This window comes from Hoplias malabaricus, unplaced genomic scaffold (assembly GCF_029633855.1).
Source record: "Hoplias malabaricus isolate fHopMal1 unplaced genomic scaffold, fHopMal1.hap1 scaffold_177, whole genome shotgun sequence".
Classification (NCBI taxonomy): Eukaryota; Metazoa; Chordata; class Actinopteri; order Characiformes; family Erythrinidae; genus Hoplias; species Hoplias malabaricus.
The window spans coordinates 49,852-76,717 of record NW_027100822.1 but is presented as its reverse complement, the minus strand read 5'-3'; the positions used below and the strand labels follow the sequence as shown (position 1 = coordinate 76,717).

The 26,866-nt window shown below is 43.7% G+C and overlaps 1 protein-coding gene across 2 annotated transcripts; it reads left to right on the top strand.

Moving 5' to 3' along the window:
- Positions 1-21,436: 21,436 nt before the first annotated feature.
- On the top strand, positions 21,437-25,100 carry LOC136681736 (uncharacterized protein C2orf72 homolog). Of its 2 annotated transcripts, none has more exons than XM_066658715.1 (3): positions 21,437-22,198; positions 23,440-23,537; positions 23,635-25,100. In XM_066658715.1, the coding sequence occupies exons 1-3, from the start codon at positions 21,544-21,546 to the stop codon at positions 23,674-23,676; spliced, it is 795 nt and encodes a 264-aa protein (XP_066514812.1). In that variant the 5' UTR covers positions 21,437-21,543; the 3' UTR covers positions 23,677-25,100. The 2 variants fall into 2 exon arrangements, with proteins under 2 accessions (XP_066514812.1, XP_066514811.1); XM_066658714.1 differs by having other exon boundaries at positions 23,440-23,547.
- The last annotated feature ends 1,766 nt before the right edge of the window (positions 25,101-26,866 follow it).

Genomic DNA, 26,866 nt, shown 5'->3' with positions numbered 1-26,866 from the left:
AAGTCGCCGTCAGTAACACCAGAGACACTATTAATGTCCACGGAGTCGCCGTCAGTAACACGAGATACACTAATAATGTCCACGGAGTCGCCGTCAGTAACACGAGATACACTATTAATGTCCACGGAGTCGCCGTCAGTAAAACCAGATACACTATTAATGTCCACGGAGTCGCCGTCAGTAACACGAGATACAGTATTAATGTCCACGGAGTCGCAGTCAGTAACATCAGAGACACTATTAATGTCCACGAAGTCGCCGTCAGTAACACCAGAGACACTATTAATGTCCACGGAGTTGCCGTCAGTAACACGAGATACACTATTAATGTCCACGATGTCGACGTCAGTAACACCAGAAACACTATTAATGTCCACGGAGTCGCCGTCAGTAACACCAGATACACTATTAATGTCCACGGAGTCGCCGTCAGTAACACGAGATACACTATCAATGTCCACGGAGTCACCGTCAGTAACACGAGATACACTATTAATGTCAACAGAGTCGCCGTCAGTAACACCAGAGACACTATTAATGTCCACGGAGTCGCCGTCAGTAACATCAGAGACACTATTAATGTCCACGGAGTCGCCGTCAGTAACACGAGATACACTATTAATGTCCACGGAGTCGCCGTCAGTAACACCAGAAACACTATTAATGTCCACGGAGTCGCCGTCAGTAACACCAGATACACTATTAATGTCCACGGAGTCGCCGTCAGTAACACGAGATACACTATCAATGTCCACGGAGTCGCCGTCAGTAACATCAGAGACACTATTAATGTCCACGGAGTCGCCGTCAGTAACACGAGATACACTATTAATGTCCACGGAGTCGCCGTCAGTAACATCAGAGACACTATTAATGTCCACGGAGTCGCCGTCAGTAACACGAGATACACTATTAATGTCCACGGAGTCGCCGTCAGTAACACGAGATACACTATTAATGTCCACGGAGTCGCCGTCAGTAACAACAGAGACACTATCAATGTCAACTGAGTCGCCGTCAGTAACATCAGAGACACTATTAATGTCCACGGAGTCGCCGTCAGTAACACGAGACACCCTATTAATGTCCACGGAGTCGCCGTCAGTAACACGAGATACACTTTTAATGTCAACAGAGTCGCCGTCAGTAACATCAGAGACACTATTAATGTCCACGGAGTCGCCGTCAGTAACACGAGATACACTGTTAATGTCAACAGAGTCGCCGTCAGTAACACCAGAGACACTATTAATGTCCACGGAGTCGCCGTCAGTAACATCAGAGACACTATTAATGTCCACGGAGTCGCCGTCAGTAACACGAGATACACTATTAATGTCCACGGAGTCGCAGTCAGTAACATCAGAGACACTATTAATGTCCACGGAGTCGCCGTCAGTAACATCAGAGACACTATTAATGTCCACGGAGTCGCCGTCAGTAACACCAGAGACACTATTAATGTCCACGGAGTCGCCGTCAGTAACATCAGAGACACTATTAATGTCCACGGAGTCGCCGTCAGTAACACGAGATACACTATTAATGTCCACGGAGTCGCCGTCAGTAACACCAGAAACACTATTAATGTCCACGGAGTCGCCGTCAGTAACACCAGATACACTATTAATGTCCACGGAGTCGCCGTCAGTAACACGAGATACACTATCAATGTCCACGGAGTCGCCGTCAGTAACATCAGAGACACTATTAATGTCCACGGAGTCGCCGTCAGTAACACGAGATACACTATTAATGTCCACGGAGTCGCCGTCAGTAACATCAGAGACACTATTAATGTCCACGGAGTCGCCGTCAGTAACACGAGATACACTATTAATGTCCACGGAGTCGCCGTCAGTAACACGAGATACACTATTAATGTCCACGGAGTCGCCGTCAGTAACAACAGAGACACTATCAATGTCAACTGAGTCGCCGTCAGTAACATCAGAGACACTATTAATGTCCACGGAGTCGCCGTCAGTAACACGAGACACCCTATTAATGTCCACGGAGTCGCCGTCAGTAACACGAGATACACTTTTAATGTCAACAGAGTCGCCGTCAGTAACATCAGAGACACTATTAATGTCCACGGAGTCGCCGTCAGTAACACGAGATACACTGTTAATGTCAACAGAGTCGCCGTCAGTAACACCAGAGACACTATTAATGTCCACGGAGTCGCCGTCAGTAACATCAGAGACACTATTAATGTCCACGGAGTCGCCGTCAGTAACACGAGATACACTATTAATGTCCACGGAGTCGCAGTCAGTAACATCAGAGACACTATTAATGTCCACGAAGTCGCCGTCAGTAACACCAGAGACACTATTAATGTCCACGGAGTCGCCGTCAGTAACACGAGATACACTATTAATGTCCACGGAGTCGCCGTCAGTAACACGAGATACAGTATTAATGTTTACGGAGTCGCCGTCAGTAACACCAGATACACTATTAATGTCCACGGAGTCGCAGTCAGTAACACGAGATACACTATTAATGTCAACAGATTCGCCGTCAGTAACACCAGATACACTATTAATGTCCACAGAGTCGCCGTCTGTAACATCAGAGACACTATTAATGTCCACGGAGTCGCCTTCAGTAACACGAGATACACTATTAATGTCCACGGAGTTACAGTCAGTAACAACAGAGACACTATTAATGTCCACGGAGTCGCCATCAGTAACAACAGAGACACTATCAATGTCCACGGAGTCGCCGTCAGTAACAACAGAGACACTATCAATGTCCACGGAGTCGCCGTCAGTAACACGAGATACACTATTAATGTCCACGGAGTCGCCGTCAGTAACATCAGAGACACTATTAATGTCCACGGAGTCGCCGTCAGTAACACGAGATACACTATTAATGTCCACGGAGTCGCCGTCAGTAACATCAGAGACACTATTAATGTCCACGGAGTCGCCGTCAGTAACATTAGAGACACTATTAATGTCCACGGAGTCGCCGTCAGTAACACCAGATACACTATTAATGTCCACAGAGTCGCCGTCAGTAACATCAGAGACACTATTAATGTCCACGGAGTCGCCGTCAGTAACACGAGATACACTATTAATGTCCACAGAGTCGCCGTCAGTAACATCAGAGACACTATTAATGTCCACGGAGTCGCCGTCAGTAACACGAGATACACTATTAATGTCCACGGAGTCGCCGTCAGTAACACGAGATACACTATTAATGTCCACGGAGTCGCCGTCAGTAACAACAGAGACACTATCAATGTCAACTGAGTCGCCGTCAGTAACATCAGAGACACTATTAATGTCCACGGAGTCGCCGTCAGTAACACGAGACACACTATTAATGTCCACGGAGTCGCCGTCAGTAACACGAGATACACTTTTAATGTCAACAGAGTCGCCGTCAGTAACATCAGAGACACTATTATTGTCCACGGAGTCGCCGTCAGTAACACCAGAGACGCTATTAATGTCCACGGAGTCACCGTCAGTAACACGAGATACACTATTAATGTCCACGGAGTCGCCGTCAGTAACACCAGAGACGCTATTAATGTCCACGGAGTCACAGTCAGTAACACCAGATACACTATTAATGTCCACGGAGTCGCCGTCAGTAACACCAGAGACACTATTAATGTCCACGGAGTCGCAGTCAGTAACAACAGAGACACTATTAATGTCCACGGAGTCGCCGTCAGTAACAACAGAGACACTATCAATGTCAACGGAGTCGCCGTCAGTAACACCAGAGACGCTATTAATGTCCACGGAGTCACCGTCAGTAACACGAGATACACTATTAATGTCAACAGAGTCGCCGTCAGTAACACGAGATACACTATTAATGTCAACAGAGTCGCCGTCAGTAACACGAGATACACTATTAATGTCAACAGAGTCGCCGTCAGTAACACGAGATACACTATTAATGTCCACGGAGTCGCCGTCAGTAACAATAGATACACTATTAATGTCCACGGAGTCGCCGTCAGTAACACCAGAGACACTATCAATGTCCACGGAGTCGCCGTCAGTAACAACAGAGACACTATCAATGTCCACGGAGTCGCCGTCAGTAACAACAGAGACACTATTAATGTCCACGGAGTCGCCGTCAGTAACACGAGATACACTATTAATGTCCACGGAGTCGCCGTCAGTAACATCAGAGACACTATTAATGTCCACGGAGTCGCCGTCAGTAACATTAGAGACACTATTAATGTCCACGGAGTCGCCGTCAGTAACACCAGATACACTATTAATGTCCACAGAGTCGCCGTCAGTAACATCAGAGACACTATTAATGTCCACGGAGTCGCCGTCAGTAACACGAGATACACTATTAATGTCCACAGAGTCGCCGTCAGTAACATCAGAGACACTATTAATGTCCACGGAGTCGCCGTCAGTAACACGAGATACACTATTAATGTCCACGGAGTCGCCGTCAGTAACACGAGATACACTATTAATGTCCACGGAGTCGCCGTCAGTAACAACAGAGACACTATCAATGTCAACTGAGTCGCCGTCAGTAACATCAGAGACACTATTAATGTCCACGGAGTCGCCGTCAGTAACACGAGACACACTATTAATGTCCACGGAGTCGCCGTCAGTAACACGAGATACACTTTTAATGTCAACAGAGTCGCCGTCAGTAACATCAGAGACACTATTATTGTCCACGGAGTCGCCGTCAGTAACACCAGAGACGCTATTAATGTCCACGGAGTCACCGTCAGTAACACGAGATACACTATTAATGTCCACGGAGTCGCCGTCAGTAACACCAGAGACGCTATTAATGTCCACGGAGTCGCAGTCAGTAACACCAGATACACTATTAATGTCCACGGAGTCGCCGTCAGTAACACCAGAGACACTATTAATGTCCACGGAGTCGCAGTCAGTAACAACAGAGACACTATTAATGTCCACGGAGTCGCCGTCAGTAACAACAGAGACACTATCAATGTCAACGGAGTCGCCGTCAGTAACACCAGAGACGCTATTAATGTCCACGGAGTCACCGTCAGTAACACGAGATACACTATTAATGTCAACAGAGTCGCCGTCAGTAACACGAGATACACTATTAATGTCAACAGAGTCGCCGTCAGTAACACGAGATACACTATTAATGTCAACAGAGTCGCCGTCAGTAACACGAGATACACTATTAATGTCCACGGAGTCGCAGTCAGTAACACGAGATACACTATTAATGTCAACAGAGTCGCCGTCAGTAACACGAGATACACTATTAATGTCCACGGAGTCGCAGTCAGTAACACGAGATACACTATTAATGTCCACGGAGTCGCCGTCAGTAACAACAGAGACACTATCAATGTCCACGGAGTCGCCATCAGTAACACGAGATACACTATTAATGTCCACGGAGTCGCAGTCAGTAACACGAGATACACTATTAATGTCCACGGAGTCGCCGTCAGTAACACGAGATACACTATTAATGTCCACGGAGTCGCAGTCAGTAACACGAGATACACTATTAATGTCCACGGAGTCGCCGTCAGTAACAACAGAGACACTATCAATTTCAACGGAGTCGCCATCAGTAACACGAGACACACTATTAATGTCCACGGAGTCGCCGTCAGTAACACGAGACACACTATTAATGTCCACGGAGTCGCAGTCAGTAACATCAGAGACACTATTAATGTCCACGAAGTCGCCGTCAGTAACACCAGAGACACTATTAATGTCCACGGAGTCGCCGTCAGTAACACGAGACACACTATTAATGTCCACAGAGTCGCCGTCAGTAAAACCAGATACACTATTAATGTCCACGGAGTCGCCGTCAGTAACAATAGATACACTATTAATGTCCACGGAGTCGCCGTCAGTAACACCAGAGACACTATCAATGTCCACGGAGTCGCCGTCAGTAACAACAGAGACACTATCAATGTCCACGGAGTCGCCGTCAGTAACAACAGAGACACTATTAATGTCCACGGAGTCGCCGTCAGTAACATCAGAGACACTATTAATGTCCACGGAGTCGCCGTCAGTAACACGAGAGACACTATTAATGTCCACGGAGTCGCCGTCAGTAACATCAGAGACACTATTAATGTCCACGGAGTCGCCGTCAGTAACATCAGAGACACTATTAATGTCCACGGAGTCGCCGTCAGTAACACGAGATACACTATTAATGTCCACGGAGTCGCAGTCAGTAACACGAGAGACACTATTAATGTCCACGGAGTCGCAGTCAGTAACAACAGAGACACTATCAATGTCCACGGAGTCGCCGTCAGTAACATCAGAGACACTATTAATGTCCACGGAGTCGCCGTCAGTAACAACAGAGACACTATTAATGTCCACGGAGTCGCAGTCAGTAACAACAGAGACACTATCAATGTCCACGGAGTCGCCGTCAGTAACATCAGAGACACTATTAATGTCCACGGAGTCGCCGTCAGTAACATCAGAGACACTATTAATGTCCACGGAGTCGCCGTCAGTAACATCAGAGACACTATTAATGTCCACGGAGTCGCCGTCAGTAACATCAGAGACACTATTAATGTCCACGGAGTCACCGTCAGTAACACGAGATACACTATTAATGTCCACGGAGTCGCAGTCAGTAACACGAGAGACACTATTAATGTCCACGGAGTCGCAGTCAGTAACAACAGAGACACTATCAATGTCCACGGAGTCGCCGTCAGTAACATCAGAGACACTATTAATGTCCACGGAGTCGCCGTCAGTAACAACAGAGACACTATTAATGTCCACGGAGTCGCAGTCAGTAACAACAGAGACACTATCAATGTCCACGGAGTCGCCGTCAGTAACACCAGAGACACCAACAATAACATCAGAGAGACCATCAGTAACAACAGAGACACAGGCATCATCACCAACTAGTGAGTCATCAGTGACTAAAGCCTTACATTTTTATAAAATTACATTTCAAACCACACCATAAATAATTTCAGATTTATTAGAAATTACAATATCACTACAAATACCCAAATAACAATCAATATGTACAGAGTCGTTATCAGTGACTGAGCAGTGAAATAGCAATATTAACAGTTAATCACAAAATACAGACTCATCAGGAATTACAGTTCCATCAAATGTAACTCCAGATACGCAACAAAAATCTGCAGATGCCCAGGCTTTAAGAATAAAATATCAGTGGCATCTATAGATACACAAACAGTAACTACACCATTGTTATCTTTAAGCATAGATCCATTATAAATAGCTATTGATATGCCAACAATATCATCTGATTTATTATGAGATATTAGATATATTGTCATTTACTACAAACGGGATTCCAAAAAAGTTGGGACACTAAACAAATTGTGAATAAAAACTGAATGCAGTGATGTGGAGGTGCCAACATCTAGTATTTTATTCAGAATAGAACACAAATCACAGATCAGAAGTTTAAACTGAGAGAATGTATCATTTTAAGGGAAAAATATGTTATTTCAAAATTTCATGGCATCAACAAATCCCCAAAAAGTTGGGACAAGGCCATTTTTTACCACTGTGTGGCATCCCTCCTTCTTCTTACAACACTCAGCAGACGTCTGGGGACAGAGGAGACCAGTTTCTCAAGTTTAGAAATAGGAATGCTCTCCCATTCATGTCTAATACAGGCCTCTAACTGTTAAATCGTCTTGGGCCTCCTTTGTCACACCTTCCTCTTTATGATGCGCCAAATGTTCTCTATAGGTGAAAGATCTGGACTGCAGGCTGCCATTTCAGTCCCCGGATCCTTCTCCTACGTAGCCATGATGTTGTGATTGCTGCAGAATGTGGTCTGGCATTATCTTGTTGAAAAATGCAGGGTCTTCCCTGAAAGAGATGACGTCTAGATGCTGTTTGTGCTGTAACACACACCGCTCCACCTTAAAAGATACAGTCACTTCTTACTCACACACACCGCTCCACTTTAAAAAATACAGTCACTTCTTACTCACACACACCGCTCCACCTTAAAAGATACAGTCACTTCTTACTCACACACACCGCTCCACCTTAAAAGATACAGTCACTTCTTACTCACACGCACCGCTCCACCTTAAAAGATACAGTCACTTCTTACTCACACACACCGCTCCACATTAAAAGATACAGTCACTTCTTACTCACACACACCGCTCCACCTTAAAAGATACAGTCTCTTCTTACTCACACACACCGCTCCACCTTAAAAGATACAGTCGCTTCTTACTCACACATACCGCTACACATCAAAAGATACAGTCGCTTCTTATTCACACACACCGCTCCACATCAAAAGATACAGTCGCTTCTTACGCACACACACACCGCTCCACCTTAAAAGATACAGTCGCTTCTTACTCACACACACCGCTCCACCTTAAAAGATACAGTCGTTTCTTACTCACACGCAACACTCCACCTTAAAAGATACAGTCACTTCTTACTCACACACACCGCTCCATGTTAAAAGATACAGTCGCTTCTTACTCACAGACACCGCTCCACTTTAAAAGATACAGTCGCTTCTTACTCACACACACCGCTCCATGTTAAAAGATACAGTCGCTTCTTACTCACACACACCGCTCCGCCTTAAAAGATACAGTCGCTTCTTACTCACACACACCGCTCCACATTAAAAGATACAGTCGCTTCTTACTCACACACTGCTCCACATTAAAAGATACGGCCGCTTCTTACTCACACACACACCGCTTCACCTTAAAAGATACAGTCGTTTCTTACTCACACGCAACACTCCACCTTAAAAGATACAGTCACTTCTTACTCACACACACCGCTCCACTTTAAAAGATACAGTCGCTTCTTACTCACACACACCGCTCCATGTTAAAAGATACAGTCGCTTCTTACTCACAGACACCGCTCCACTTTAAAAGATACAGTCGCTTCTTACTCACACACACCGCTCCATGTTAAAAGATACAGTCGCTTCTTACTCACACACACCGCTCCGCCTTAAAAGATACAGTCGCTTCTTACTCACACACACCGCTCCACATTAAAAGATACAGTCGCTTCTTACTCACACACTGCTCCACATTAAAAGATACAGTCGCTTCTTACGCACACACACACCGCTCCACCTTAAAAGATACAGTCGTTTCTTACTCACACGCAACACTTCACATTAAAAGATACAGTCGCTTCTTACTCACACACACCGCTCCACATCAAAAGATACAGTCGCTTCTTACGCACACACACACCGCTCCACCTTAAAAGATACAGTCACTTCTTACTCACACGCACCGCTCCACCTTAAAAGATACAGTCACTTCTTAATCACACACCGCTCCACCTTAAAAGATACAGTCGCTTGTTACTCACACACACACACAGCTCCACATTAAAAGATACAGTCACTTCTTACTCACACGCACCGCTCCACCTTAAAAGATACAGTCACTTCTTACTCACACGCACCGCTCCACCTTAAAAGATACAGTCGCATGAACACAAACCAGAGAGGAAATTTTGTTTTGCTGTGAAAATAGTAGCTCTTCAGAAATATCTACACTACCTTTAACAGCTAGTTCATGTTGCACACATAAAAAAGATAATATGCAGAAGCAAGGACTATAAGGGTCCTTACTCTCTTGTTGGTGTTTTGTAATATATGGGTTGATTTTGTTGAGTAACTCTCATATTGCCTAATGCATATCGATCATATTATGATCTCTTTTTGTAGCTGGACAGAGCTGCTGCTCCTAATCACTATGAAGTACACAGTAGTGGCCCAACCCAAATAAAGATCTGGGATTTGTACAGACAGAAACATCATTTTGCTTATGTTATGCTTCTAACTAAGGAAAACTCCTAATTATTACCAATTGCATGGTATTTTTGATTTTATTCAGATTCACTCACCACTGTGTCAGCATGGAGCACAACAGGTCAAAATGGGACTTCATCAGTCACAGACAATTCAGCTACAGACACATTACCAACAACAGCTGAGTCAATCTTAATATCCACAGGGCCAAAATCAGTTACAACGCAGGTACCATCAATGTCCACAGACACACCATCAGCTGTAATAGAAACATCATCCGTGACCACAGATACAACAACGTCCACAGAGACAACATCCATCACCACAGTGACACTATCAACAAATTCAGAGACAACATCAACATCCACAGAGTCACCAACGACTACAGAGACACTATCAACAATAACTGAGATATCATCAACAACCTCAGAGTCAACATCAACATCCACAGAGTCACCAACGACTACAGAGACACTATCAACAATAACTAACCCATCATCAACAACCTCAGAGTCAACATCAATGTCCACAGAGTCACCAACGACTACAGAGACACTATCAACAATAACTGAGATATCATCAACAACCTCAGAGTCAACATCAACATCCACAGAGTCACCAACGACTACAGAGACACTATCAACAATAACTAACCCATCATCAACAACCTCAGAGTCAACATCAACATCCACAGAGTCACCAACGACTACAGAGACACTATCAACAATAACTAACCCATCATCAACAACCTCAGAGTCAACATCAACATCCACAGAGTCACCAACGACTACAGAGACACTATCAACAATAACTGAGATATCATCAACAACCTCAGAGTCAACATCAACATCCACAGAGTCACCAACGACTACAGAGACACTATCAACAATAACTGAGATATCATCAACAACCTCAAAGTCAACATCAACATCCACAGAGTCACCAACGACTACAGAGACACTATCAACAATAACTAACCCATCATCAACAACCTCAGAGTCAACATCAACATCCACAGAGTCACCAACGACTACAGAGACACTATCAACAATAACTAACCCATCATCAACAACCTCAAAGTCAACATCAATGTCCACAGAGTCACCAACGACTACAGAGACACTATCAACAATAACTGAGATATCATCAACAACCTCAAAGTCAACATCAATGTCCACAGAGTCACCAACGACTACAGAGACACTATCAACAATAACTAACCCATCATCAACAACCTCAGAGTCAACATCAACATCCACAGAGTCACCAACGACTACAGAGACACTATCAACAATAACTAACCCATCATCAACAACCTCAAAGTCAACATCAATGTCCACAGAGTCACCAACGATTACAGAGACACTATCAACAATAACTAACCCATCATCAACAACCTCAGAGTCAACATCAACATCCACAGAGTCACCAACGACTACAGAGACACTATCAACAATAACTAACCCATCATCAACAACCTCAGAGTCAACATCAACATCCACAGAGTCACCAACGACTACAGAGACACTATCAACAATAACTAACCCATCATCAACAACCTCAAAGTCAACATCAATGTCCACAGAGTCACCAACGACTACAGAGACACTATCAACAATAATTAACCCATCATCAACAACCTCAGAGTCAACATCAACATCCACAGAGTCACCAACGACTACAGAGACACTATCAACAATAACTAACCCATCATCAACAACCTCAGAGTCAACATCAACATCCACAGAGTCACCAACGACTACAGAGACACTATCAACAATAACTGAGATATCATCAACAACCTCAAAGTCAACATCAATGTCCACAGAGTCACCAACGACTACAGAGACACTATCAACAATAACTAACCCATCATCAACCTCAGAGTCAACATCAACATCCACAGAGTCACCAACGACTACAGAGACACTATCAACAATAACTAACCCATCATCAACAACCTCAAAGTCAACATCAATGTCCACAGAGTCACCAACGACTACAGAGACACTATCAACAATAACTGAGATATCATCAACAACCTCAGAGTCAACATCAACGTCCACAGAGTCACCAACGACTACAGAGACACTATCAACAATAACTGAGATATCATCAACAACCTCAGAGTCAACATCAACGTCCACAGAGTCACCAACGACTACAGAGACACTATCAACAATAACTAACCCATCATCAACAACCTCAGAGTCAACATCAATGTCCACAGAGTCACCAACGACTACAGAGACACTATCAACAATAACTGAGATATCATCAACAACCTCAGAGTCAACATCAACGTCCACAGAGTCACCAACGACTACAGAGACACTATCAACAATAACTAACCCATCATCAACAACCTCAGAGTCAACATCAACATCCACAGAGTCACCAACGACTACAGAGACACTATCAACAATAACTAACCCATCATCAACAACCTCAGAGTCAACATCAACGCCCACAGAGTCACCAACGACTACAGAGACACTATCAACAATAACTAACCCATCATCAACAACCTCAAAGTCAACATCAACATCCACAGAGTCACCAACGACTACAGAGACACTATCAACAGTAACTGGCCTATCATCAACAACCTCAGAGTCAACATCAACATCCACAGAGTCACCAACGACTACAGAGACACTATCAACAATAACTGAGATAATAACTGAGATATTATCAACGACCTCAGAGTCAAGATCAACGTCCACAGAGTCACCAATGACTACAGAGTCAATATCAGCAGTAACTGACAAAATACATGAGATATCATCAACAACCTCAGAGTCAACATCAATGTCCACAGAGTCACCAACAACTACAGAGACACTATCAACAATAACTAACCCATCATCAACAACCTCAGAGTCAACATCAACATCCACAGAGTCACCAACGACTACAGAGACACTATCAACAGTAACTGACCTATCATCAACAACAGCAGAGTCATCTTCAACAGCTACAGTGACCACATTAACATATACCACACCACAAACAACTACCAACACAACCACACCACAAATAAATACCAACACAACCACACCACAAACAACTACCACAACAACCACACCACAAACAATTACCACCACAACCACACCACAGACAGCTACCAACACAACCACACCACAAACAACTACCACTGCAACCACACCAAAAACAACTACCAACACAACTACACCACAAACAACTACCAACACAACTACACCACAAACAACTACCACCACAACCACACCACAAACAACTACCAACACAACCACACCACAAACAACTACCACCACAACCACACCACAAACAACTAACAACACAAACACACCACAAACAATTACAACAACAACCCTTTCAACAACTACCAACACAACCACACCACAAACAACTACCACTACAACCACACCACAAACAACTACCAACACAACCACACCACAAACAACTACAACAATGTCCCTTCCAACAACTACCAACACAACCACACCACAAACAACTACCACCACAACCACACCACAAACAACTACCAACACAACCACACCACAAACAATTACAACAACAACCCTTTCAACAACTACCAACACAACCACACCACAAACAACTACCACCACAACCACACCACAAACAACTACCACCATAACCACACCACAAACAAGTACCACCACAACCACACCACAAACAACTACCACAACAACCACACCACAAACAATTACCACCACAACCACACCACAAACAACTACCACCACAACCACACCACAAACAACTACCACCACAACCACACCACAAACAACTACCACCACAACCACACCACAAACTACCACCATAACCACACCACAAACTACCACCATAACCACACCACAAACAACTACCACCACAACCACACCACAAACAACTACCACCATAACCACACCACAAACAACTACCAACACAACCACACCACAAACAACTACCACCATAACCACACCACAAACAACTACCAACACAACCACACCACAAACAATTACAACAACAACCCTTTCAACAACTACCAACACAACCACACCACAAACAACTACCACCACAACCACACCACAAACAACTACCACCATAACCACACCACAAACAACTACCACCACAACCACACCACAAACAACTACCACAACAACCACACCACAAACAATTACCACCACAACCACACCACAAACAACTACCACAACAACCACACCACAAACAACTACCAACACAACCACACCACAAACAACTACCACAACAACCACACCACAAACTACCACCATAACCACACCACAAACTACCACCATAACCACACCACAAACAAATACCACCACAACCACACCACAAACAACTACCACCATAACCACACCACAAACAACTACCACCACAACCACACCACAAACAACTACCACCATAACCATACCACAAACAACTACCACCACAACCACACCACAAACAACTACCACAACAACCACACCACAAACAATTACCACCACAACCACACAACAAACAACTACCACCACAACCACACCACAAACAACTACCACCACAACCACACCACAAACAACTACCACCATAACCACACCACAAACAACTACCAACACAACCACACCACAAACAACTACCAACACAACCACACCACAAACAACTACCACCACAACCACACCACAAACAACTACTACCACAACCACACCACAAACAACTACCACCATAACCACACCACAAACAACTACCACCACAACCACACCACAAACAACTACCACAACAACCACACCACAAACAATCACCACCACAACCACACCACAAACAACTACCACCACAACCACACCACAAACAACTACCAACACAACCATACCACAAACAACTACAACAACAATCCTTCCAACAACTACCACCACAACTACCCCACCAACATCAACAGCCACAGCTACCTCACCAACAGCTGCCACCACAAACTCCACCACCACAACATCGCCAGCGGCCTCTACAGCCAGTTTGACCACAACTACTACAACAACAACATCCAGCACCTCTCCTCAACTTATCTCTCTGCAAACATCAGCTGTCCAACTGATGCCAACAACATTGCCACAAAGTATTGCTTGTTTTCTTTATCCCAAACCATTTCATATAAGTTCAATACTAAAAAATGTAAAAAAATAACTTGTCTGTTTGATTTTCTAGATTTTACAGCATTTGCTGCAGCAGTAGTTAAGATAAGGTCTTTTACTGCACTGAGCAATGATACAATCATAGCCTACATACAGGAGGTAAGTGAAATGTAGTGGTGGTCTTACACTGTATAAAGTAATGTTGTGTAGAAAAAAATGTATAACATTTGCATACGGTAAAATCATAATTGAATACACCATCTTTCAACAACAGCCACAAACCGAGTTTTATATTATAAAAGGCATAATTGTTTTATATATATGTGTGTGTGTGTTTGTGTGTGTTTGTGTGTGTGTGTGTGTGTGTGTGTGTGTGTGTGTAATATAATAAAATGTAACTTTTTTCGTTGCAGTTTTCCAAACAGATTCAGGCTCGAGTGAATGGAACCATTAAAGTTACTGTGAAGAAGATAACGAAAGTGACACCTTAATGATCATTTCTGGCAAACTCCGTGTCCAGCCATTCTCGTTTGTATTCACAACTGAGAAAAACGTGAACAGTGAACTAAGTGGGGCCCGGGGCAGGACAAAGGCCTAATTCATCATGACATCAACAGTCACCAAGTGGACACTTTTCTTTGTCGTTGATTGAATTTAATTACAATCAAAGGTGGATAAAACTAGAACCACTGAATGATAGAAGATTTACCCCAATGAAAAACACTACAGCAGGATTCCTCAGTTCCAGATTTGTTTCAACAATTTGGGCAATTTGGCCCTAAAATAATATCACAATATTTCAGGGAGGGTGGCACAGTCACACAGCTCCAGGGACCTGGAGGTTGTGGGTTCAATTCCCGCTCCGGGTGACTGTCTGTGAGGAGTGTGGTGTGTTCTCCCCGTGTCCGCGTGGGTTTCCTCCAGGTGCTCCGGTTTCCTCCCACAGTCCAAAAACACACGTTGGTAGGTGGATTGGAGACTCAAAAGTGTCCGTAGGTGTGAGTGAATGTGTGAGTCTGTGTTGCCCTGTGAAGGACTGGCGCCCCCTCCAGGGTGTATTCCCGCCTTGTGCCCAATGATTCCAGGTAGGCTCTGGACCCACCGTGACCCTGAACTGGATAAGGGTTACAGACAATGAATGAATGAATGAATGAATGAATGAATATTTCAGGGTATTTTGACGATAACAATATTATTGAAAATACGACAAAGCATATTATTTTATTAAGCATTTATTTTACTACAAATGTAACTGTTTCAAACTTTCAGAAGAAAAGACCAAACAAAATTTGTAAACATTTTCTTAGTTTTTTAAAAACAGTAACTTGCCACGTTACTAAATTGTTTATATATTTACCACAAAACCATTCATTCCTTTTATAATGCCATGGTTTATTGTACATCTGATATTTTGTAACTAAACCACCTCCCCACGACTAAAATCACTCCCTTTCTGTTGGAGCCACCGTACCCCACTCTGCCTAAATCACTAATGTAATGAATGTATGCCCTGTTATATGTAACTGAATGATGTCATTACATAAACAAGTCAGAATATCACAATTATCACGATATTGATTATTTTTTGTAAACTTTTAAAAGATTTGACAATATTCTCATGAATGATAAGATACGGCACACCTCTGTGGGGGACAAACACCACAGAGAGGTGCAGCTGGTCATCAGCAAAACATTTTGTATTAGTAATTATCTGCGTATGAATAAAACAGATACAGTATATATTTTTATATGAGTTTTTATGTGCTCCAAGAGAGTGAGATATGTAGAGTGGTTAAGTGGTTAGATGATTTGTTCTTGCTAAAAGCTGCACTGTAAATTAACGGTAAATTAATGTAAATCATCACTGTCCAAATAAAAACAGGTTCCTCCCAAAACAATGATTATACAGAGGAGCTTACCTTTCAGTGGAAGTCAGTGTAAAAAATCTATTCATTTCATCGAGTCATTTTGGAGTGTTTCTATTGGTCGATTCGTCATGAGATTTACACACTGCTGTGCTCAAATGATGCAGTAACTAAACGTGTTTTTCAATGGACAGCGATAATATTGTATTATGAGGTGTTAATCGTTAGCATTCTAAAGTTAAAATACATTGGATGTGATCAAATCCAGTTATAATCTCTGCACAAATAATGAGTGTAAAAAATCACAACTCTTACAAAGAGAAACAATAATTTAGTGACTGATGGTGAGAATAAAGTAGTATTTCATCAAATGTCAATGGTGGCTCTTTTTTTCATACAATATTAAAGGTTTCCATAGTTACGAGTTGCATTACAATTATATTTAATTGTGTGTAAATTCAGTTACAGTAAACTGTCGTCCGCTTCACGTGATCACTCAGGTTTGTGATGTCAGTGTTTCAGGAAGCTCCCGCGTCTGTGTGTCTCTCCTTTTAGTTAAAGCTGTCATAGTCAGATCTGCCGGAGTCATTAGCCACACTTTGGAAACGTTCACATTCTCTGCTCTACATTCACCCAAACAGTTCACAACTAACTCCATCCCTCTACCTTTTTCTGAGTAAATGACCGCCCACCTGTCACTGGACACTGATGGATGACTGTCGAGATCCTGCTCCACTCTTCAGACCAGCTGCCCATGCTCCAGCCACCACCACTGGCCTCGGGGCTGCCCCTACACTGCAATTTTCTCAGACTCCTAACTGTTACCAGTAGATTGACCAGAGGAGGGTAGGTCCCCTGTGTGAGTTTTGGTTCCTCCCAAGGTTTCTTTGTTCCGCTGTCACCCCTGGCCTCACTCACCTGGGGGTTTTTACATTCTTCACATTTTTACATTTCATGTCAAAACTTTGACTTCACTGGAATTCTGTGAAGCTGCTTTGTGACATCATCAGTTGTAAAAAAATAAAATAAATAAATAAATACAACATACAGAGTATACAGGGTATAAGTATTAATGGGCGGCTCGGTGGTGCAGCAGGTTAGTGTCGCAGTCACACAGCTCCATGGGCCTGGAGGTTGTGGGTTCAATTCCCGCTTCGGGTGACTGTCTGTGAGGAGTGTGGTGTGTTCTCCCTGTGTCTGCGTGGGTTTCCTCCGGGTGACTGTCTGTGAGGAGAGTGGTGTGTTCTCCCTGTGTCTGCGTGGGTTTCCTCCGGGTGACTGTCTGTGAGGAGTGTGGTGTGTTCTCCCTGTGTCTGCGTGGGTTTCCTCCGGGTGACTGTCTGTGAGGAGAGTGGTGTGTTCTCCCTGTGTCTGCGTGGGTTTCCTCCGGGTGACTGTCTGTGAGGAGAGTGGTGTGTTCTCCCTGTGTCTGCGTGGATTTCCTCCGGGTGACTGTCTGTGAGGAGTGTGGTGTGTTCTCTCTGTGTCTGTGTGGGTTTCCTCCGGGTGCTCCGGTTTCCTCTCAGTCCAAAAACACACGTTGGTAGGTGAATTGGTGACTCAAAAGTGTCCGTAGGTGTGAGTGTGTGAGTGAGCGTGTGTCGCTCTGTGAAGCACTGGCGCCCCCTCCAGGGTGTGTCCCGCCTTGTGCCCAGGTTGGCTCCGGACCCATTGCCGCCCTGAACTGGATAAGGGTTACAGACAATGAATGAATTAATTAATAAATATTAATCAAATCAAATCAATTTTATTTCTATAGCTCTTTTTACAACTTAGTTCATCACAAAGCGGCTTCACGGAATTCCAATGAAGAAAAAAGTTTTAATATGAAATGTAAATGTAAAACCCCCAGGCCAGGGGTAACAGTGGCACAGAGAAGCTCCCTCAGAGCTGAGGAAGAAACACTGGGAGAAAGCAAGTCTCACACGGGGGACCTACCCTCTAAAATCCTAGTAATGACCTTGAAACTGCAGATATTTGCACTTTAATAAAGTAAACGCCACTACGTATTTGGGAAGGTTTACAGTGAATGTTGGGACAATGCTGGGAAGATTTGACTGGATTCATTCCTGAGAATTACTGCAGTCAGCTACTAACGCTGAATGATTAGATTCAGAGTCATCTCAAACAGTCCCAGAAAAAATGAACAGAGGGAAATCACTCCAGAGTTCCACTGCTCCACAGCCAAATGCTTCTGAGGCTTTACACTCCTTTAGCACAAGCTTGGTGTTGTGCATGGTGACGTTTGAAGATCATTGGATGGGATTTCTGACTGTGTTTGGTCACATTTCATCGACTAATAAGTAGAGAGTTAAATGTAGCATATACACTTTTATGTATATGTTATATTTTATTCTGAATTCCAAAGGGACTAATGGGAAAGTAATATCAAACATAGAAAGGGGAGGAACACAGTGGAGAATAAAGCTGAGTGTGTGTGTGTGTAAAGATCAAGGTTAGGTTTGTTCAGGCCGTGGTCAGTTTATCATTAGCTGTGTGCTCCTCTGCACTTCCATTAGGAGTGATAAGCTTGTGCCTGTTAAAGGGCAATGACACCTATTTTAGACATAGTCCGTTGTTAAAGGAAAAGTAGAAAGAACTTGTTGGAATTCTGCTTTCCACATAATACTAATAACAACACTAATACCACTGAAATGTCTCTTTGTACATAAATCACATTTAAGTACAATCCAGTACACACACATCTGAGCTATACACATTTTAAAGATGTATTATTTTGGGAAATATACATTCATTCATTCATTATCTGTGACCCTTATCCAGTTCAGGGCGGCGGTGGGTCCAGAGCCTACCTGGAATCATTAGATGCAAGGCAGGAACACACCCTGGAGGGGGCGCCAGTCCTTCACAGGGCAACACAGACACACACACACACATTCACTCACACACTCACACCTACGGACACTTTTGAGTCGACAATTCACCTACCAATGTGTGTTTTTGGACTGTGGGAGGAAACCGGAGCACCCAGAGGAAACCCACGCAGACACAGGGAGAACACACCACACTCCTCACAGACAGTCACCCGGAGGAAACCCACGCAGACACAGGGAGTACACACCACACTCCTCACAGACAGTCACCCGGAGGAAACCCACGCAGACACAGAGAGAACACACCACACTCCTCACAGACAGTCACCCGGAGGAAACCCACGCAGACACAGAGAGAACACACCACACTCCTCACAGACAGTCACCCGGAGGAAACCCACGCAGACACAGAGAGAACACACCACACTCCTCACAGACAGTCACCCGGAGGAAACCCACGCAGACACAGAGAGAACACACCACACTCCTCACAGACAGTCACCCGGAGGAAACCCACGCAGACACAGAGAGAACACACCACACTCCTCACAGACAGTCACCCGGAGGAAACCCACGCAGACACAGAGAGAACACACCACAATCCTCACAGACAGTCACCCGGAGGAAACCCACGCAGACACAGGGAGAACACACCACACTCCTCACAGACAGTCACCCGGAGGAAACCGACGCAGACACAGAGAGAACACACCACACTCCTCACAGACAGTCACCTGGAGGAAACCCACACAGACACAGAGAGAACACACCACACTCCTCACAGACAGTCACCCGGAGGAAACCCACGCAGACACAGAGAGAACACACCACACTCCTCACAGACAGTCACCCGGAGGAAACCCACACAGACTCAGAGAGAACACACCACACTCCTCACAGACAGTCACCCGTAGGAAACCCACACAGACACAGAGAGAACACACCACACTCCTTACAGACAGTCACCCGGAGGAAACCCACACAGACACAGAGAGAACACACCACACTCCTCACAGACAGTCACCCGGAGGAAACCCACACAGACACAGAGAGAACACACCACACTCCTCACAGACAGTCACCCGGAGGAAACCCACACAGACACAGAGAGAACACACCACACTCCTTACAGACAGTCACCCAGAGAAGGACTCGAACCCACAACTGGAGCTATGTGACTGCGACACCTACCTGCTGCACCTGTTCTTACACATTAAACTTGCTGGAAATCTTCTTTTAACACAGTAATAGTACGACAAAATTGTGGTACTTTTGCTCAGAAAAAGTTTTTTATGAATTTTTAGTACAATATATAGGTTGTTGTGTGTCTGTTTGGGAAAATAATAAGAACAAAGGATATTTCTGTTTGTAGCTTGCTAAAGGATTTAAATGAACGCTGGATTTTTGCTGCTGGGGCTCCCCCTAGTGTAAATAACGTTTACAGCACCGTACTGAAATCAATTGAAAGGGAGAGGGGTGGTGGTGGCTTCTTACCCTTCTCCAAAAGACACATAGTGCAGTTTCTGCAGTGCTGAGCCTAGAGTAGCACGGACAAAGGTTCTATTTTCCCGATTACAGCTCAGTGGAGCATCACAATGAAGCTGTAATTTTACGGTAAAAAATGTACCGTAGTGTTCCTTTAATTCCACACCGCATTTGAGGCACACACGTATTTAGGAAATGTCCCGCCCTCGGCAAGCTCTGATTGGCTACTCCTTTGTACACAAGAAACGCTCCTATTGGTAGATTTCTTGAGCGTATAAGCTATGAGCCAATCAGAGCGGGGGGGCGGAGAGTGGCCAGCTCTAACTCTTCGTGTGCTTAAGTGGATTAGAGTTGGGTGAGACTTAATCCTTGGAAACTAGAGGTTATTTTGCGGTTTTAAATGAGAAAAGTGGCCAGTTCGGAGCCATGGCGTCGGAGCTGCAGCTGAACAGAGTCCCGTTCCCAGCGGAGGACGAGGAATTCCGTCAGGTGCTGAAGCAGATCGGAGGGAAAGGGAATGTTTACTTGGTGGGCGACGTAAACAGAAAGGAAGGGGAGTGTAAATGCGGTTTGATGAAGGAGTTTGTTGCTGATGTGTTTCCTGCGGAGGATCCTCACGAGGAAATCAACCTCAATGGAGAGATGAAGTCAAAATGCTGTACTGGGTCTCAGGGGTCAAAGGGTGAATGCAGGCCAGAGGTAGGGGCTAGAATCAGGGCTAAATCTGACCAGGGAAGAGCCATGCACTGTGCCATAGTGATATTCCTGTTCAGGGATGGCTTTGTCAGTGATAAAGCTAACCGAGCGAGTATGAGGGAGGTGCTGAAGGATGTCAGGATGAGGACAGAGGGACATGGAGTCCGGCCGGCCCTGCTGGGACTGGTCCATTCTGGCAGCGAAAGTCCAGAAAGTGGAGAATCTGTGGAGCTCCTGGAGCACATGCTGAGGTCCGTGTTCCCTAAACATCCGCACGACTCCATATGGGCTGGACACTTCCTTCCCAAAGCGCCGGACTGTGTGCAGACCATCAGGACACGCGTCTGCAAAGCTGTGGTGTCTGCTCAGGCTGCTCCAGCTGCAGGTGAAGTAGTGCAGTGTTTTGTTGTTGTTTTGATGCCACTGTTTCCCCCTTAAATGTATTTATTAATTCCTTTATACTTGCTTCCTTCTAAAAGGGCAGTTATTTAAGTTTCTTTAAGGTCCTTGTATTCAGAGTGGTGTTTCTGTCACTGCTGGTTGCTCTGGGAAATAAAGTTTAATATGAACCCCAGCGGGACAAACCTGCGGGAGACGTTTCCTAAAGCTGGGTCTCTCAATAAGCCTGAGAACTTAAGCCAAAAGTGGTTTGCCCAGTTGAATTTCTACAGTTTAATTCAATGTTTGTGATGTAAATAAAGTCTTTCAAAGTGGTCTGATGTAGGGCAATAATTCAATATCAGTATATATCACAATATAAAATATTTCAATAATTATATTATTTTTAAACACATTTTCAACATTTCAATATGCATTAGTTACAGCATCTGTCACTGGGTGGCGGTCATTAGAGGGCGCTGTCCTTATTTAAGAACTCAGTTTATAATTTTGTTTAAAAATATTAATGGGGGAGGAAACCCACGCGGACACAGGGAGAACACACCACACTCCTCACAGACAGTCACCCGGAGGAAACCCACGCAGACACAGAGAGAACACACCACACTCCTCACAGACAGTCACCCGGAGGAAACCCACGCAGACACAGGGAGAACACACCACACTCCTCACAGACAGTCACCCAGAGGAAACCCACACAGACACAGGGAGAACACACCACACTCCTCACAGACAGTCACCCGGAGGAAACCCACACAGACACAGGGAGAACACACCACACTCCTCACAGACAGTCACCCGGAGGAAACCCACGCAGACACAGAGAGAACACACCACACTCCTCACATGATTCAGGCCAAAATCTTCACTCAAAACTCCAGTGAAGCAGTGATTCAGGCGTGAGGCGGTGCATTTAAAGGAAGGCGTCTTGTTGCAATCACCACCACTGTCTGGTTTCACTTCTTCAGTCAAAACCCTCTCCATCACGTCATATTTTTACATGTTCACTGTAAATCTAGAGAGAAATGCTAGAACGAGTCAAGGAATGTTGAGATGCTCCAGAATCTGTGTCTTGGTGAAAGTTGGTCAGTTTTGAGTCACAAGATTCAGAGCTCTTCTCGAGGCATGAGGAGCCAGGGGGGAGATTAATGTCTCGACAGAAGATTTCATTCATAAAGCAGTCTGCCGTCTGTTGAAGGTTTTTCTGTGTTGTCGTTACGGCTGTAGATCTCACCCCAAGCAGAAAGAGGCACGTGTGCTGGCCGCTGCAGCAGTGGTTTGGACGAGGACAGAGGAATCGACACGCGGCAGCTTCGAATAATCAGGTACAGAAAGGTGAGCTGAGAGAATCCTGCTTGTCTCTCGTCATCCTCCAGCAAACTGCTTTCACTCTTTCTCAAACAAGCTGTGTGATCTGTGCAGGACGAGCAGGAAACACGGAAGAAGGAATTCCACTGCAGATGAGAGCAGAGCCACACGTACGAGGAGCAGGGAACTCGGAATGACACACTACAGACGTACAGTGTAACTGTGATCTAATGAACATCTAAGGACCTTCAGAACTGGGCGTTTACTGCTGCTCCAGGTCTCTATTGTCTCAGTTTTTAATGTTAATTATGGAAGGATTGTCGATTAATTGCACAGTTCTTATTGTTTCTAACACTGTTTACACAAATGCATTGTTGTAGTGTTTGTTAATTAATCCCTTTAATCTCTGACGGCTAACGATGTCCGAGTCACTGAACAAAACTGAGTCTAGGCCTCGAATGGAAAATGTGAAAACACTTGGGAAACTACCAACTACCACTGAGTCCGATTCATGGCACGGAAACGGAGACCGTTGTAATTCTCAGTGCGATGTATTTACGTGTGACGCAGGACGTGTGGGCGGGAACTAGCATCGGCAGGAGGTGATTGGATGTTCCTCAATAACATCACTGGACGAGATGCTGCTGAATGTTCCGACCTCTGGATCGTGTTTGTTTCGTTGTGTTTTTAAGTCTGTGTTTTGATTACGCTTCGTCAGATTTGAGTGAATGTGGCTGGAGAGACGAGGTCCTGCAGGTTGCTGTGAAGTGTGGATGGTGTCTGTACGTTAAACCCTTCCTGAGTCACGACGTCAAAATGAAAACGGTAGGGTTAGGGTTCACGGTGTCAAAGAGCTCATCATGAAGTGTTTTAAAGTTTCAGAACACGCTGCTAACCACAGATACCTCACAAATCATACACAGAAGCTAAGCAGCAAAACGGCTTGTTTTTATGATGTCACAAGATAAATGCTTCTACATACATCTGTCTTCTCTGCCTACAGCAGTTTAGCCACGCCCCCTTCATAGTGAAGTGGGTTTCAGAGCAGGCTGAACTTCCTGAACAAGGCACAATACAGAACGGCCAATCAGGACAGCGCTCATTTCACATATCAGCCTTTAGGGCATGTTTTAATATCAAAGCCGTCTTCGTGTGGGTTTTTACATTTCCGTTCATTCATTCATCGTCTGTGACCCTTATCCAGTTCAGGGTCGCGGTGGGTCCGGCGCCTACCCGGAATCACTGGGCGCAAGGTGGGAACACACCCTGGAGATGGCGCCAGTCCTTCACAGGGCGACACACACTCACACATTCACACCTACAGACACTTTCGAGTAGCCAGTCCAGTTTAGATGTACTGAGTTTTGAGTTTCTGGGCCTCTGCAGTAACCCGTGATGAGGTCATAGATCTCTTCTGAACTCTGAACTCTCTGGGAAACAGTTTAATGTCTATTTTATAAAACACTGACCTTATTTTCCAGTATTATTTCAGTATATTTTAAAATAACTCAAGTTTTTATGGTAGTTTTTATAAATCTTGCTGTATAAGGACTGTATAAGTATTGCTTTATAATTCTAATGTAACCACTGATGTTTTTATCATTGTTTAGAATATGATTTAAGATTTAATAAATTATGAAATCTATTAGGAACAACCGTGCCTTGTGTATTTTATTATTATTATTATTATAATATTATCCTGTGTGTGAATTTTGATCTAAATCTGAGAAACCTGGAGGTATTGTGAATCAATTGAAGTAACTGGATTAATAAACAAAACATACTCTGATAACCCTTAAGTTCCTGTTCAAAATGGCTTCATTCTCACTGTTCCCTACGCTGCTGACTATATAGTGCACTGTTACGAATTCAGGAGGGTACTGAAAGATTTTGGACACTACCTTATTATGGTTTGTTATTACAATGAGACATAAACACTACAAACAACGTGCCCCGAAACACTAAAACCACTGAGTGAACAAATAAAAACTATGCTAGGATACATGGGTTGTGCGCTACTTATTGCAGTGCATTGTGGGATTGTTTGAGTGCACTTAAAATGGTGCACTTTGTTTTTTGGACACTTCTACAAAATGGTGAATGGGGCACTAATAAATTTTATTTTTCAAAATTATGACTTACTCACAATTACAAGATTCCGAGTTCTCTTTTAAAAAAAAGAAAATGTTCAAAAACAGTGGCCTGATTTAATCATTTAAACATTTAAAAAGTGAGGGTGACATAGCTGCTCTATAAAATTCTTAATAATGTAATGTCACCGTTTCTTATAAAAATTACAACGCAAAATTAAGTTGCTCCCAACGTATTACATATTTGTTCTACTGTGCCTCACAGCGACTACAGAATTTACAAGCAGCTCCTTAAATTAAAGCGGTAATTGTTTAAAGGGACCGCTCGGGGGCGCAGTTTGTTCATTCCTTCATAACGCACAGTCATTGGGCTTCCACGCTGCCGCCTTCGTGAAAATAAACACAATTAATTGGAATATTATTTCTAATAATTTTTATTATGATATATATTAGATAAATAGTGCTACTCCAATTTAAATACACATGTTTACGTCTTAAAGTAATGTTAAGCAGTTTTATATTAGCGTTGGAAGTGGGCATCTTTGTGGAGAACCCGAATTCAGTTAAAGCCAAAGATCGTGTAAAGTAAACCGAGATAACCCACTCTCGGGATACAGAATGACCCACATGCTGTTACGTCATACAGTTCGCCCCGCCCCCGTCAACGGTCAACACGAGCAGCGTTTCAGAACAGACTTCAGTTTACGGTTTTAAAAGTTTTCAAATAAAGCCGAATAAGTTTTATTGGAATATTTAAGTGTATTTACTTTGTTATAAAATTATGGTGATATTTATTGTTTACTATGATTATAAGATTAAAAAACATGTAGATGTCTTGTTTTTTTTAGATTTTTTTCTATTTCTTATTTTGTTGTGATATTTGTTTAAAGAAGGAGAGACTAATTAAGGATTTAAATAAAGAATATTTAAATAAAGAATATTTAAATAAAGAATGTTGACTTGAAAGTTTAAAAGTCTTGAATTTATTTATTTAAAATAATTTAAGTGGACATAACAGAACATTAATAATGGTGGTACATATCTCCAGAGTTTCAGGCTTCACTGTCCAATTAAAAATATGTATTTTAATTATTGTCCATTTTGATTTTACTACACAAACACAGCAGCTGTCAATCATATCTATCATATGCTAAAAATCATGATGAATGGACCAATAGAAATGCTCCAAAATCACTGAATAAAATCTTTTTACATTCACTTCCACTGAATATCTGTAAAGTTACTATTTCAGGAGA

Coding starts and splice junctions, on each gene's coding strand:
- LOC136681736 (XM_066658714.1), top strand. CDS start 21,544: ATGGCGTCGGAGCTGCAGCTGAACAGAGTCCCGTTCCCAGCGGAGGAC. Junction 22,199..23,439: donor TCAGGCTGCTCCAGCTGCAG/GTGAAGTAGTGC, acceptor TTACGGCTGTAG/ATCTCACCCCAAGCAGAAAG. Junction 23,548..23,634: donor GAATAATCAGGTACAGAAAG/GTGAGCTGAGAG, acceptor TGATCTGTGCAG/GACGAGCAGGAAACACGGAA.